This window comes from Tasmannia lanceolata, unplaced genomic scaffold (assembly GCF_043159265.1).
Source record: "Tasmannia lanceolata isolate RefF3 unplaced genomic scaffold, GAP_Taslan_0.1 ptg000018l, whole genome shotgun sequence".
In the NCBI taxonomy this organism is placed as follows: domain Eukaryota; kingdom Viridiplantae; phylum Streptophyta; class Magnoliopsida; order Canellales; family Winteraceae; genus Tasmannia; species Tasmannia lanceolata.
Window position 1 is genome coordinate 5791292 of NW_027518695.1, and position 16679 is coordinate 5807970.

Below are 16679 nucleotides of genomic sequence, written 5' to 3' on the forward strand. Positions count from 1 at the left end.
TTGACGATCTGGACCATCTGACTAACGCTCAATAAGCAAAATGCATCTTTTATTACGTGATTGACTCGACAACGACTATAGGGTCCATTCAAACCCATGGACCATGTCATGGGGAGTCGATTTGAGATATATTGGGTCGACTTATCACTCCCCTAAAAATTATTTAGGATTTGCTAGGTAATTTCGCGGAAAGCCATTTCGCAGTTGCACGAGAGAACAGCCGCCTCAGATGAATTAAAATCAATAAGACAAAATCTGCTAAAAAGTGAGCCTGTGTGGCTGTTCTCTCGTGCAAGAGTTAGCCGTGAAATGGTTTTCTGCGACATCGACGAGCAAATCCCAAATTATTTACAAATTGGCAAGAACCATTTTTTCAAAGAAAACCATGAGCTGGCAAATGTATAGGAGGATGCCACTTTCCAATTATCTAAACAGTTCGTTTGTCTGTCATCACCACACGTAGACCATGTACGAGAAACCTTCTCCAACAGAAGATCCTAGCCATCCAAATGGTAAGATGTGAAATGGACGGCTCAAAAAACTAAAAAAAATAGTGCAATTAATAGAGTTAGGATCGATTCATTACCCATTGCAAATTAAAGTTACGAATGAAGAGAAGCTTCACTTCAATTCCTATAAAATATTCAGTTTATATATGCTACAAATCAACCTCATGGTGCACTTATATAACAACAATAGTTAGAGAGAGTTCAAACACCATGGCATTTTCTACTTTCATGCCCCACTTTGTCATGTAAAAACTAAAAAGTAACACATATATGGCCAAAACAATGGCGAGATTTTCATTCATTGTGGGCATCTTCATTACAAGAAAAACAATGAGTTTCCATTGACTTAGCAGCTCCAATCGGGATCTCTTCCATGACTATCTCGCGACCTTTTGGGTAATAGATCCCAGTTGGCTGATGTGGGACCCACCATGACCTATCATAGCCTTCCACCTGGCACTCATTCTTCTCTTCTTCTGTGTCATCTCTAAACACCACTCTCTCCATTCCATTCCATAAACCCTGGTTGCAATATCCTTTGCTCATCATTGACCTACAAACCAGAAAGTAATGGAACTAAGGAAACCAATATTCTGAAACAGAGGGCATAAAAAATGCAGTTACCTGAGAAATTTGGAGTTTATGCACTGAGCGCCTCTTGACATTGCTCCCATCATCTTCTCCTTGTAGCTTTGGTTTGGTGAGGATTCCAGAGCTGTTTGTTAAGAAAATGTTCTGTAGTGTAGCGAGTCTGTTCTTGAATTTAGGCTCATTTTATCTTTTATATGGAGAGCGGGATTTTGGTTATATGAACGGTTTCGTTCTTCGTCATTGGGTCTTTGTAGTGTAGCGAGTTTGCAACGATTTGCTGTTTTAGATGTCACCAAGATAAGTGTCGAGTCATAAAGTAAGATGCAGTTTTGGTCTGTATATTTGTGACCAAGGCCTATAGCTGATTTCATTGTTGCCTTCGGTTTTGATGTTTGTTATGGGCAAGGTTTTAAATTTCGGTTTCGATGGTAATTTCGGACCTAGCCTAAACTGAAATTTCAGCTGAAATCCTGAAATTTCCGCCAAAATTCGATAAAGACACATGAAATGTCCATTTTTTGGGCCGAAATTTCGTTAATTTCGGCTGAAATTTGGGAAATGAAATTTTGCCGAAATTTGGTACGTATTGCCAATTTCGGATTTCGGACGAAATTTAAAACCTTGGTTAATGGTTTATCTTAGGTTTTTTGTATTATATACAGAGGAAAATGATATAGATATAGTGACACTAGTCTCACCATAGAATTAAGCTGCAAGGTTGTGTTAGGTTGCACAAAAACCAGGATGGCTTAGGGGTTTTGCTAGGCATTTGGGTGCCACATAAGCAAAAATGGATTTTTCAAGCATGTAATAATTCACAATACGACATGACAAGTAACATAGAGCAAGATCATGAATATTCAAGCCCTTTCTGCCCCGGCCATTATCTCATGGTATAAAAAGAGTAGTCATAAATACACTAGATGGGGGTGGACAGGGGAAGAAAAAGGGTGAATATATTAGTTACAGGCATTAATTGCAGAAGTAGCATCTCATTGATTATTGAGATTTTTGGGTTATAAAGTGATCGAGGCTACACATTCGATGGAGCCAACTATGAATGAATCACTAAAATCACAATGATTCATCGATGTAAGTCCTAACAAGTGTCAATGAAATGTGATTGGTTAGGCCACAATGAGTGCACTTTTGCGGCTCACATCCTCTACCGAGAAGAGCAAGTATGATGAGCCGGCTTAAACCCATGATAAAGATGGAATGTTGAAGGCATGTAGCTTGTAGTTCAGGGCCAAAAAGGAGGGCAGGCCCATTTAAAGTCAAATAACTTCAATAAAATATTTTCAAATGAAGGAAGCCAAGATAGAGACAAGTCTAGCTTCCGTTCCCTAGTAGATAAAAAACACTAATCTCCCAGGATAGGCTTATAGAAATCTTCTGTTCTGGTAGCAGTTGTTGTCTCGGCTTTCTCCACATCACCTTGAATCTCAAGTCTCAACCGCCAAAAGGTCCAGGACCTCAAGTGTTACCTCTTCCACATCTACAACAACCGCTATCATAAGTCATTATCGTAACAGACGCTGACTGATCGACATTAAGAACATGGACAATAATTCCTCCAAGTAAAGTTCTTTGAAGATGTGACAAGCATCTTTCAACAAAGGTATCTCCTTCTTGCCTAAAATCATGACTCTCGTATGCCTCGTATTATTTTTTCATATAGAATTTATATATCTTGCGAGAGTTCAAAACTATTGAAAAACACCTTCTCTTTTTCACAACTTTCCCAAAAAATTTCCTTGATTATTCCTGTATCCTAACTTTGCAGCTATTGATTAAAAAAAAATATAGAAACCAAATTTCAAGAATGGTCAATTGAATACATTGAGAGCGCATGTTCACCATTAGTTGATCTACCCATTGGTTGACCATGATGAGTGGGGCCCAAAAACTTTAGGGAGGTTTGTGAGTTGGCCGGTGGCTTCACTCATCACCACCAACGACTCGGTGAATCTTCAATCTGTACCACCAAATACTTTCTTTATTTTCTATTAGAAGTTTACAACATTAGTACCAATCAAAAAAAAGTTTATAACATTACATATCATTTCTCCTTTTAAAAGCTATCGGCTGAAAAAGAGTGCTCGAGTGTGTGCGACCTCCTAAGGCAGTGAGGCACGAGCACTAAACAGTAGTGGGTCCTACTTTTGAATGATCTCTGAACCATCCATTTGATAGGCCTTGCTTTGAATCTCTTGTAGCATTAAAATGACACCAATCATGCAATACTAGGTGTAGCTTTTTTACCGTCCATGTTCAATGAGAAAAAGTAAGACCTGCTATTGGAATGAGTTTTTGGCCATATGAAATTCAAATCAATGGCTCAGATCACTCAAAGCGAGACCTCTCTAGTGTTCTTTTCGGTGATCATCACTAAAGGCTCCGCCTCGACCCATTTAGTAAAGTAGTCGATCGCAACGAGGAGGAATTCCCACTATTTTTGGTACTGAGTCTCTAGCTCGCTAGTTAAGGCTTTGTCCTTTGAGTCTAGGGTTGAAGGTTCAATCCCAGCTTACCTAACAAAGGAAAAAGTTTCACATCACATCTACTTGGAACATGCTAGAAAAAAATTGAAGGTGTTGTTACCCTCTTTCCCACTAAATGGCAACCATTAGTCCGACCAAATTCCACCCTTGGACCATCTCACCATTCCAATGGACGAAGTGCTTCGGCCATTTATAACAGGGTAATGATAAATGCGCCCCTTTCCATCACTTGGGACACCTAGCTGCCTTGAACGTGGCAATCAGGTCACTTCATTCCTTCAAATGTGAAGTACATCCGATCCTTTTCAGTCATAGATGTACTGTAGCCGGGTGTCCCAGGTGATGAAAAGGGGCGCGTTTATCATTTCCCTTATAATGGCATAGGACAAAAAACACTAGCTCAGTTGGGTGAGATGGTCCAATGAGGGTGACCTTGTAGCTAGTCTTTTTGCAAGGTCATCCTTCAGTTTAGCATTCCTCGAATGTTGATTATGTTATTTGGTAGATTTCGGCCAGAGGAGATTCTTCGCTTGGTTTTTTCTTTTTTTGGTTAACGGTTGAGGAGGTTTTATTTCCTTTTACGTCTTTGTTTCTTTGCTGGGATTTCCTTTGTTCCGGCGTCTCTTTGCTACTATCTCTCTCTCTCTTTCTTATCTCTGCTTTGTTAGTGATTTTGGATTTTCAAAATCATGTATTAGTGTTTTGGAAAATATTTTATAAAAAGCGTTTGGGAAAAAGAAAATGTTTTCTTGGAAAGATTTGCTTTTACAAAAGGATGTAGAAGCGTAGTTGAAAAGATAGTCCCGTACCGGATGAGAGAAAAGAAAGAGAAGTGCTTATAAAGCACTACACTTTTCTATTACTTGTTTGATTGCACATTGGGTTGAACCTATGGTTGGACCCACGGGACGGTGCAACGCACCGTTCGCACACGCCCACACGCGCGCGGCGTGGGCAATGGGCAATGGGCTATAGGGCGCATATTGGCGTTGGATCAAGATGAAGATGGACCAGTCGGATGGATTGGTCAAATGGTTCGTAGGCCCATCAAGCCGAATGGGTTGGGCTTCGGTTCGGGCCTAATGGTTGGCCCAACGAGCCCATAACTCCAACGGTCAAAGGGTGTGATCAAATGGGTTGTGTCCCTTCCCCCAACGGTCATGTGCCAAGGGGGTGCGATCCACACAATAGATGGTTGATCTAACGATGACTGGGTTGAAGAGAGGTTTTACTCAGACCAACAGTCACATCTAGGATCGATCAGGACCGTTCAATATCAATGGGTGCGATCTAACGGTCAGATTTCAAATATTCTGGAAAGGTGCCCTGTAGAGGTGTTTTTCACACTGAAAAGACACCAGGTGACAGACTTTACACTCTCTTCTACCCTCCTACAAAAATCCCCAAGTATTTTTACATACTGTTTTTTCTTTTGTTCACTGTTCTAGATACTGTTTTTCTGCAGAAACAGAATCTAGAGATTTCTCTAAGGCTTAAAATTTCGGAAGGGCATTTCGGGTTTGACTCCGCTAGTGCTACGCGTCATCAAACATTAGTAGGGCTTCCCTACTAGGCTTCATTGTATCTTGGAGGCAATTCGCGGATCCCCTTTGCACACTACTAGTGGGGGCGAATCTTGTCTTAAGTAAAGCACGCCTTAAGCAACAAGTTTATGTTTTCTATCAACAAAAGTACCCTCAATTTTTTCAACATGCTTTAGAGGGAAGTAAGAGAGCATTAGCCTCTTTTGTCTGTCCAAGCGCTATAATTCCAAGGACGTGGGTCTCTTGTTTTGTGGGTTGGGGAGAATGTTGATGGTTGAGAACAGTTTCGATCGATGGACCAAGGACGTGTTCTTCTCTGCTGCAGAGGAGGTGTAGGAATCTACAGATATATATGTTCTTACTTCTATCTTCTCCCTTTTTTTTCCTCTCTATGATTTGATTATGATTAGAATTTGTTGCTTGTTGGGTGTTTTGACTGTTTTCTTAAAATTTATGTTGTGATTTTTTATCATTTAATCTTTTGGGTGCTGTTGCTTTGTAATTCCATTGTCAGTTCTGCAATTGTTATGATTTGCTTGTTTTAAAGACGAATTTGTAGTATTTTTTTTATCGTTTTAACTGTTTAAGTGATTTGGGTTCTGGGTGTAAATTATTGGGATTTTTTACCTTGTGAACCTTTTTCAGAATGGAATCTATGTATCGGGCATGGGAACGAGAGCGAAGAGACGGGTTTGAATCATATGATTCAGAGGAGCTATGTAGGGAGCTCCATATAGCTATTGGCACCACTAAATGGCAGGTATGTTGCTGGTTTTGTTTCTCATTGTAATTTTTTTTAATGACTGTACTAGATTTTTTCCTTTCTTTTTCTGTTTGTTCTATTTTTCGCATTGGTTGCTCCAGTCTGTTTTTTTTTTCCAACTAAGTGTTGATGATGATTGTTATTGCTTAAGCAGTTGGAGGAGTTTGAGAAGGCTGTCCAATTGAGCTATGGACATCGTTCTGCGGATAATACAAATGCCAGACATAGGCAATTTGCTGTCGCTCTAGAAAACCAAAAATATCCCTTCTAGAGAAGGCATTGAGGGATTCATTTATCGACGAAGGGAAGCAACCTCTCCAATGGGTACAATTAGATGAAGAAGAACAAGATGATCTTGCTTTGTTTCTTTCTGGAAGCTCACACGTTAAGGAAATTGATAACACCAACCTCAGAGTGTGCAGGGAAATCAGCAGAAAGAGTGTGCAGACATTGGTGTAGATGCAATCAGAGTAGGAAGTGCGCCTGAATGTATAAAGGGTTTCAAAGAGACTGTAGTGATTAATAAGGATTCTAAGTACTTAGTAGAATTAGCAGCAAAAGAACTTCCCAAAACAAGGACGAGATACATACACATGGAAAGAGATTAAATGAACAAAGGAGAACATGGAGTTCACCAGACATTGGTGCTTGGAAGATTGTAATTGCTGATGAGGATGTGCATAAAAAGACATTAGAGGTGAGCACAAAGGCACCTGCTACTGCATTTAATCTGTGTGGTCTTCTAACTTCCACAGCCAAATCAAGGTGGGCCCAAACCAGCTTTTGGAAGGCAAAGGATGAAGAGAATCCCCAGTCAAATAGAGTGTTGAGTTACCGCGACTTGAGAGACATTATCAGGTTTACTCAGGTTAGATCCATTTTTCCATAGATGCCTCTCAAGTCTTAACTAATGCCATACATATATTAGGTGTGCCTGTTTTGTGCTATAAACTGAAATATGTAACATTAACATATTGCTGCCAATGGGGTGTTCTGTATTTATTATTAACACAGATTCAAACTGAAGCTTTTTTTGTTAGGAATTACTTTTGGTAATTATGATAGTTTACTATTTATCACAAGTCTGGATGACTATGATGTTAAAAGGTTTCTGTTTGAGTGGGCTTCCTTATTGTGGTTACACCGAGTATTGGGAATTTAATGCTTTTCTTCTCAGCAGCCTGGATTACATGTATAATATTTAGGAATGTGGATGCCAACCCTCAATATCCTCCAGAATAGTATACTGGGATTCACTCACAGAATATTTCCCTTATGAGTAACTGTCTTAAGGAGAAAAAGATTTGTACCATTTTAGAATTTTGGGTCTTTTTAAGATTGCTGCCTTTTCCATTATCTCTTTAGGAGTGGGCAGCTTTTGTGCTAATATTTTCTCTTGGATCTGCTGATTTTCGTTTTTTGTTTTTTAAAGCAGGGAATGAATGTGTTAAATGAAAGAAGCAGGGTTATTTTAGTAGGTGCAAAGAATATTCTAACACTTCCCATGTTCAGCAATTTTTTGGCCGGGATGGAGGATTTCAGCAACAAGTACAAGTTTCACAATATTACAGGCAGTTTAGTCAGTCTCTGAAAGTCACTTTTGCGCTCATGTTGACTATTTTCCTAAGCGGTATATTCTGTAACTGTGCTGCCTGAACTTGTGAAGAACTTTACTACCAAGGACTTGTAAATGTGACTTCAGTAAAGTCAGCTGAAATAGTTTTTATAATTTTAAAAGTGTAAAACCATGAGGAAAATTTTAATGCGACTAAAAACTTTTACTACATGTCTCTTGCTCATACCTATGCTATATAACCAGCTTTTAATCAGACAAAAATTGTAGACCAGGCCCTGCTAATTCTTTTATTTCTGCTATCTAGTTTCCATTTATGTTAACCTGGAACATAAATTTATTGTATTTTAAAATGTAAAACCTGGATATGTGCTATTCTTTTTAAATTTGTCACATGCTTGTCGTAGTGGTTCTGTGCATCCAGTTTTAGTGCCTAGTTCGGTTTTTATTGATATTATCTCATGGATTACCTTTTTCGCCAGTGCATAAATGCATATGTGTCCTCTTTTCTTTACAATTATGGATATCTTTCAACCATTCATTAGGATTCTGATACTGATTCAAAGATTTGGTATCTCCTAGAACCCTTTACTCCGACCTTTAGTTCTCACTGTTAGAACTCATTTCTTGAGAACAAGTCTGAAGGCAATAAAAAACAACCATTAATTCTAAAAGTTTTGGAAATCCACATGCTTTGCCAATTGCAGAACTTAGAAATCCATTTATATAAGATCCTACATTTTATTGCTGAATCGTGCACATTACATACAAAGGGACTAGTTCAAGTTTCTCCAAAAAAAAATAAAAAAATACAAAGGGACTAGCTCTCACTGCCTAGTGTTTGTTCTTATGTTACTAGCACTGCTTGCAGGAAATTGTTTTCGTAACTCTTTCTGGAGATCTAAATTCAAGGGCATATTTAAAAAAAAAATAAAGATGAAAAACACTATTCTCATAGGAATGATGAATTGTCATATTATGATCATCGCAGCAGAATGCTTAATGCAGAAATAAATGTGTGTGCATTTATTTGTGTATAGCACTAACTTTTTACTAATGGTCCACTCCTGCTTTAATTATTTCCTTGGATCTGTTGACTTTCATTGTAACACCAGCCTAATTAACTGATAAGGAACCAATTTTTCTTCCAACCACAAAGTTGAAGAGACTTATAAGAGATGACATTTGAATGGCATGGGGATCGTGCTTTGAGTAATATATCAAGTTTGAATCAGAAGTTTTGGAATCAGATCAAAAGATATAAGGTAAGGTTCAACTTTGAATCAGAAGTTTTGGAATCAGATCAAAAGAAGGGAAGGTTGGAATCTAGGAAAGGAACTAATAAAAAATAAGATTGATACAGATTACTGTGCTCTCCTCTGATGTATACATGAACTAGAGATTATGTATGATCTTGTGGCGAGTCTTGGGTCTGAGGTGCACTGTGTGGCAATTTATATAATGCATTCAGCTAAGATTGAGTATCATCCGTACATTATCATACATTCTGAAGATATTAAGCTCTGATGCTTAATCATTCAAGACAGAAAGAAATCAATATGTGATGATTAATTAATTATTCAAGACAAAGAGAAAGAAATCAATATGGGTGGCAAAGACTAGGTCTTCTACACCTGCTGATCAAAATTATGCTTTTCCTGATGCAGAAAGGACGGGCTTTTGCTAGGATAGAATATTGTCATCCAGTGTTTTTCTATTTTTCTAACAGACTTCATATTCTCCTGACAATCAAAATTACCATGATGGGTAGAGTACAAATCCTTGTGACGGAAATTAGTCAACTACTAGGGATCAACACCTACAAAGGTTCATGTTCTATTGTGATGCACCTATAGAATGTGTCTTATATCAAACTAGCACCACATTCAAGTCTGAAATGCAGTGATGTATTCTTTTTTAAAACTGATAATTAACCAGGCAAGAAACTGCTAGCTTCGTTGTGCTTTCCAGTTTGAAGACATGCCAGGGAAATCACTTTTTTGGCTACTCATAGTAATTTGCATTCGATATATTCCTTACCTGAGTAAATAGAAACATACGTCTTGAAATGATCTAATATCATGTTTTATGAAAAATACCAAGTTCCAATAGACTTGCCGATGGATTGTGTTGAGAGTTTATGCGTAAGAAAACCTGTGATTCCATGACAAACAATGATTGGCAGTCAATAACGGTGAAAGTGGAAATTAATTCCTGTTACCTCTTTTGGTTGATCATTGGGCTGATTGACGATAACTGAGCTGGCTTGGCTGGTAGACAATCACGTTTGACTCAGATTGCTGACTCTGCTGTATTTGTTGAGTAATGATGCTAAGAATTTGTGGACCTCACACAAGTAGTTTGACTGCTTGGGAACTAAATACTAAAGGCAGGTGGTCTGTGGAGCTTCCTTTATGATACTAAATACCAATGCCAACTTAAAACCCATATAAAGTAATCCTAAAAAATAATAAAAACTTATCATGAATCCTTGTAAACGAAGAAAAATCAAGCCCTAAAATTTCAAACCAAAAGAAGCCCTCTAAACCCACATTATTTTCAAGTTCATGTTTGAAAGACAGTGTTTTGAACTGCATCAATTCCATCTAGGTTAAAGAAAACTTCTCCATTCATCACACTTTGGACAAAGGAATTGTGGAAGCTCTTCCTCAATAATTCCATTTGATTGACTTGCACCCAACATACGTGAGATGTTATATTGCATTTGAGTTCCTCATAATTGTCACATAGAAGGCACCTGCATCCAAGCATCCTCTATCTTCCCCCTTTAATCTTCTTTCTCCACTGAAGATTTTTTATGATTTTAACATAATAATTATTGTAGGCTAGCTTCATGTGTGATCACGAGCCATCTGCCTCATGAAAATGCCCATCATAGATGTGATTATAAAAAATTGGTTTAGACATTCTCTTAATCGGAATGATCATCATACCCGGCCTCTCCATCAAATTCTGAATTATTTGCATCATCTTCTGGAAATCCATCAAGAGTCAAACTATCTTGCGATGAGCACTGGTCTATTCTCGACGCACATGAGCAACAAATTACATTATTCGACACGCCTGGTTGAATAGATCCAGCTTGAGCTCATTTCTGTACCTGTGCTATTCTCCCATAATTTTCACAGTGGCCTCATGCAACCATGATCAAACAGACAAGTTCCCAAGGGTCCTAACTCGCTGTAGCACCGTATTGATACAGGGAGATTCAAGAGAGCATAATATAAAAATGATACTCCATGCCAAAATCAACTCAATGCATTAGAAGAAGAGAATTGTGAAGAAATAAGGTTGTATCCATAGTTGCCAGAGTAAAAAAGCACGTGCAAGAAACGATATGTGAGCAGAAGCAAAAGCGAAAAATCTCTAAAGAAAGATGGAATAAAAAAATATGAGAAGCTTCATTGAAAGTCAACATGAAGCATGTAATAAACCTCATTGAAAGTGAGCAAGAAATGTATCGAAAAAGTAGGGTTATAGCAGGATAGGGAGGGAGGGCTAAGGTAGGTAAAGATTACAAGTAGTGAAGAAGATTTCTTGACTGATTAGATTTATTACAACTTTTAGAGATTTATAGTTGCTCATGTTTTATGCATATAGTTTAATATTAAGTTTTTGGTAAATACATTCTTTTAAATAAGCTCTTTGGGCATTATCAAAAGGAGAAAAGATTCTTTTAGAAATAATCACCCCCGTAGGAAGCGTACTGTTGAGGATCATAGGCGCGGCTCAAGCCCGTGGGGCCTAACAAGTGGCATATTTGTCCAATAGGACTTCTAGGATTTTATTTTCCATGTTAGCCTATACATATGAGAGCCCTATGTGCTGAAGAAAAGTTTTTTTTTTTTTTTTTTTCGAATAATATTGATTACAAATCTTTCTCTCCTATTTCCTCTCTTCCTCTTCCTCTTCCCCCTCTTTCCTTTTCTTCCCCTCTTCTTCTCCTTCTTCTCTTTCTCCTATTTTGCTTCCCCTGCCCTGCATCACGTACACTTAATGAAGAGGAAATGCGTAGGAAGCGTGTTGGAGACATGTTTCCCTAAAATTTGGGAAGCTAGAAGAACTTAGCTTCGGAAGCAAGTGTCTCATCTGACTAGGAAGTTTCACACATCAAAGCTAAAGTTCAAAGCTTAGACAAAAAATTGATTAACATAATTCATCGCTAAAGAAAATAGGTCAAGCCTTCAAATCCCTAACTTGTTCTTCTAGTGACCCAAACTTCCTGTTCTCATTTATTAATAAAATAAAATAAACTTCCAGGGCAGCAGCACCTTGTTTTAGCCGATCCAAAGAACTAAAGACTCCTACAACTCAATATAGAAAGAAAAATAATATTCACTTTCTTCGAAGGAAACCAATTTAAAAGCCACCTAAATCGTCCTACAAGTCTGTTAAGTTAAATTTACCGCACCTCCCCAAAAATCAGAAGGATCTAGCCTCTAAAATTTCAGACTTAAAAAGGCTCTGTTGACCCCTATTATCTTCAATTTCATGTTCAAGTAAGATCTAGGTTTCTATACTGCATCATATTACTATTACGTGAATTGCTTCTCTGATCTATTCCTCATTTCCTCTTATTGCATTACGAAGAATGTTAAGAATTTGGGTGTTCATTTTTTTTTACAAAAAATTGAAACTCAATTATGTTAAAATTCCATTTGAGATATTTTCAGAGCATCTGTATAAATGGGATAAATAGCCTTGGAGAATGGAGAGGATGCTGACAGTTGCTTAATTTGTGTGCAGTACCGTTCGTGTTCTATGCATCGTGAACGATTTATGTCAGTGTTTCTGGTCATTATAAGAGGTATTTCACTCCTGACAAGATGTATCAATACCGTATATTGTAGATTAAACACTTTACAGTACAATTGGAATAATATTCCAACCCTTCATACAAACCTCTGTTGTTGCATTGTTGAAACTGGTACCCCTTGTTTCTAAAAAATGGTGGGTCATAATTTTTCATAGAATGAATGAATTCCCACTATCTCAACTGTGAAAATGTTTCTTCACACTTTAAATAGTCCTTTTTTCTTAATGAAAATGGTGATGCCGATATTCTTTTAAAGATTAGTTATGGTGACTCACCAGAGGCAACAGAATTATCCAGAATTGAATACTATGTAGCTCCATGAAGGTTAATGAACAGGTGGATGTGGTTTAAATGCAAGTTTATGGAACAAGGCTTCAAGAATTCATTGTTGGGTCTGTGAATTTCTGGTGACCTCCGTGTATTCTGCTTCCGCTTCTGCATTTGTGTTGAAAAGTTTTGCATGCCACAGGATTAAGCTTATTGAGATCATAGGCAACGATAGGATTTCCTTCCAAGTTTGTTATTTGTCGTGCGCTGACCCCACTGTGTAAATATTGTCCTGTTCTGGTTTTCCCACTCTCCCTAGTTTTGTTTTCCAGCAGCACTAACCGTGCCCCACCCACTCCATGGCGCCCGCCCCTTGGAGATGCTGAAAACGCATCTGCACAGGGAGAAGGAGAGTTCACATATATAGCCCAAGAACTTTCTCTCCCTTTCCGATGTAGGATCTTACAATCCACCCCCCTTATGTACATATTGTCACGCCCCGATCCCACTACGTAAATATTGTCTGGTTCTGGGTCTTCCACCCTCGCCCCTTGTGTACATATTACATATTGTCACGCCCCGATCCCACTGTGTAAATATAGTCCGGTTTTGGGTCTTCCACCCTCCGTGGGGCCCGCCCCTTGAAGACGCTAAAAATGCGACTACATAGGGAAAGGGGGAATCCACACACACACACACACACGCACACACACACACACACACATTTTGATGACATAGGGTATCCCCACCCCAATTTTAAGGGTGGGACTATTCCCTATGGATGCACGCAATCACCCGTAAACCAAGCGCATCGGGTAAGCCCGGGGGATTCGAACTCGCGTCACTGGGGTGCATGCCCATGACTTTAAGCCAAAGAGCCCCACCTGTACGGGTTGGAATCCACATATATAGCCCAACAACTTTTCCGATGTGGGATCTCACATTATTTTAACTAAAGCCATGAGCTGGTTTCAATCAAAGTTCTGTAAAACTTGCACGCAGAACTTAAACAACTGTTATTTTGGGGGTAAAGAAAAAAAAATGCAACTCAGAACACAAGTGCAAGCCATGTATCATATATCCTACATTCCTTGTAAATACTCAAAGATGCTATAATCATATATTGCATCTTGCAATTCGAAGATGGCACTTCAATACAAACGAACACCTGTCTCACGTATAGTAAATGAAACCTTCAAAATTACAGGTGAGAAGGGGTGATTGCGCTGGAACCTTTGAACTTGCAGGTGAGCAAGGGGTTCCAGGTAGCCCATCCTTTATCTGTCACATAATTATATTTATATGAATTGCATGTGAATTGTGGTACACTGCTATATTTATTTTGTATAAATATTTATATAATTTACATTTAAATTCCATTCAATCATCTCGCTATCCCCATGTGATCCTCCCAAGTCTAATAAGGCCTTGTTCATTTTGGATTTTGAGAATTGATTTTGGGTCCAAACTAGTTATTGGACTAAAAAATAAATGCAATTTTGAGTCCAATAATCATTTTGGGACTCTTGATTTTCTCAAAATCCAAAACAAACTTGCATTTAATTTTGAGTCCAATAAAGAATTTTTTTAGTCCAGTTCAGATTGAATCCACCTATGTTTGGGTCACGATCCATTTGGATCCTAATAAGAGGAATATCTGGATCCTACTTTTGGTATATGGGCCATAATCCATTTCGAATCAGATCTTCAATTAATGTCCCCGGTCCTCCTTTATAGAGATCGATGAAGTATGACAATGATTGACCAAGGGGCGAACCACCAATTCCTATCAAACCAAATTTTAGGTTTTTCAATGTTACAATTCAGCTAACGAGAGAGAAGATTATATATGCTATATTGAAATTTGAAAATACCCCTGATGTTTATCATTAAAATAGACAAAATATAGAGGATATTTTATGTATTTTGGCTAGGGGTGCAACTCGGGTCGGGTTGGGTTGCGTTTTTGCTAAAAAATGAATTAGAATAGACTCGAAACCGACACGATCTTAAGGTAAAAGCTCAACCTGAATTCCAAAAAATCAACCCGAGTTGCACCCCTAATATTTTTGGCACTATCTAATTCGAGTGTCAACAGAACCACCTGTTTCTTGGTCATGCTCTACTTAGATCCCATATCAAACGGATTCTTTTTCAGATCTACTTTCCATGTTCTGGTCACAATTAATTCAAATTAGACTCTCCATCAGAATGTACTTGGTCCTACTTATATTGTACGATAAATTATATGATGAAGGGTTGTATAAAAACGTACGCATCATCCCATCCTTGATATTTGATCCTACAGCCACTCACTTTTTGAGTAGTTGCTGTTGGATCAAATATCCAGGGTGGTACTTCCTTCGTACCACCGTTACTTGTTTATAATTTCTCTGTATTTTACGTAGTTAGGGCCAAGATTTTAAATTTCAGTTTCGGGGGTAATTTAGGACGTAGCCGAAAACGAAATTTCAGAAATCCTGAAATTTAGGCCGGTAAAGACACACGAAATGTCAATTTTTGGGCTGAAATTTCAGTAACTTCAGCTGAAATTTCGGAAAGGAATAAAATATTAATATATATATTTTTTCAAATTTCGCCGAAATTGACTAAATTTGGTACGTACATTTCACCAATTTCGGTTTCGGTCTTGACAGAAATCCGAAAATTCGGATTTTGGATGAAATTTAAAACCTTTGTCAGGGGTCTTAGGGTTAAGTCATGGAAGAGAAAGAAACCCAGGGTAAGAAAATCCTCCTAAATTTGAGAAGCGAAAACTATAATGAGATGGGTTTTTAAATTTTAGGAAATTACCTCTTCATGATTAGACATAAAGGAACAAAAATAAGAAGGGCGTTTTTGTACAGTGGGTAAGATATGCTCCATTGGATTTTGTGGCTATGCTTGGGTGATGATCCAAAATAATTTTGAGCCTTAGGATTCTATTGTCCAAATCTTGCTTAGTAAAATTCGGATCCTTTGGATCCAATCAGACCGTCAGGGTCCATCGTCGATCCACTGTCTCGAACCTCGACCTCATCATTCGTACAGAATAGATAGGAAACGAGTGTGTGTTTTCTCTACCCGTGTGTTTCAAAGCCCTCAATCCAACGTCTCTTCTTTCAACCAATCAAATTGCAAAGAAAGAAATCGAACGGTGTACAACAAACACAAACTCCTCCCACGGATCGAAACTAAATCCAACGGCCTTCGCATCAAGAAAGAACCTATAAAAAGCAGAGGTACCCATACATCTGTTTTCATAATTTTTAGTTTTTCTTCTGCAAAATCCAAAGGTTGAGCGAAAGATGTCGGGTCGAGGAAAAGGAGGGAAGGGTTTGGGAAAGGGAGGTGCGAAGCGCCACAGGAAGGTGCTTCGAGATAACATTCAGGGCATTACGAAGCCAGCTATTCGTCGTCTTGCTCGCCGTGGTGGAGTTAAGCGTATTAGTGGTCTGATCTATGAAGAAACGAGAGGGGTTTTGAAGATCTTTTTGGAGAACGTCATTCGTGATGCTGTTACCTATACTGAGCATGCTCGTCGCAAGACTGTTACTGCCATGGATGTTGTCTATGCCCTCAAGCGCCAGGGCAGGACCCTCTATGGTTTTGGGGGTTGATTTGGGTTGTGGGTGTTATTAGGGTTTTCTGATACTGTAAAATTCTGTTATGGGTTTTTTTTCTTAAGATGTGGGTTTTTCTTTTTGTTGGGGATTAGGGATGGAGAAATAGTTGTTTTTTAGGGCTATGGAATTGGATGGTTATCAATGAAAATTACTGGTTTTGATTTGAGAAATTTGGTCTGTTATTTCATATGTTCTACTGTTATACATGCCTTAGTGAGATTCCGTGAAGAGGTAGAAGAGAAATTAGGTTTTGATGTTATTCTAGGTTGAGTTTTCTGATTTGCTAAACTGCGCTAGGTGCGCATTTGTGGCAAGAATAGATTTCGTAATGATGGTGAGGACATTTTTGTCAGAACAAATATGGTAGCCATGCCAGAGCATTTGTAATGGCTTAGAAAAGGCAAGTGATATATGTTCGCTCCTTTTCTTCACCGGGACTACCCCTAAAGGCTTAAAAGGGACTGT

The 16679-nt window shown here is 38.4% G+C and overlaps 1 protein-coding gene, 1 long non-coding RNA gene and 1 pseudogene across 3 annotated transcripts; 2 read left to right on the forward strand and 1 right to left on the reverse strand.

Moving 5' to 3' along the window:
- Window positions 1-699: 699 nt before the first annotated feature.
- Window positions 700-1287, reverse strand: LOC143849364 (uncharacterized). The gene is made up of 2 exons (XR_013235658.1): window positions 1134-1287; window positions 700-1062 (listed from the first exon to the last, which is right to left on the reverse strand). It is a non-coding gene; the product is annotated as an uncharacterized LOC143849364 (long non-coding RNA).
- Window positions 1288-5488: 4201 nt separating this feature from the next.
- LOC143850806 (uncharacterized) lies at window positions 5489-12599 on the forward strand (annotated as a pseudogene). The gene is made up of 4 exons (XR_013236059.1): window positions 5489-5908; window positions 6066-6779; window positions 7347-7541; window positions 12252-12599. The product of XR_013236059.1 is annotated as an uncharacterized LOC143850806 (transcript).
- Window positions 12600-15845: 3246 nt separating this feature from the next.
- Window positions 15846-16384, forward strand: LOC143850011 (histone H4). Its single transcript, XM_077359351.1, has one exon. It carries the CDS (start codon window positions 15897-15899, stop codon window positions 16206-16208), a length of 312 nt encoding a protein of 103 aa, XP_077215466.1. The 5' UTR covers window positions 15846-15896; the 3' UTR covers window positions 16209-16384.
- Window positions 16385-16679: the final 295 nt, after the last annotated feature.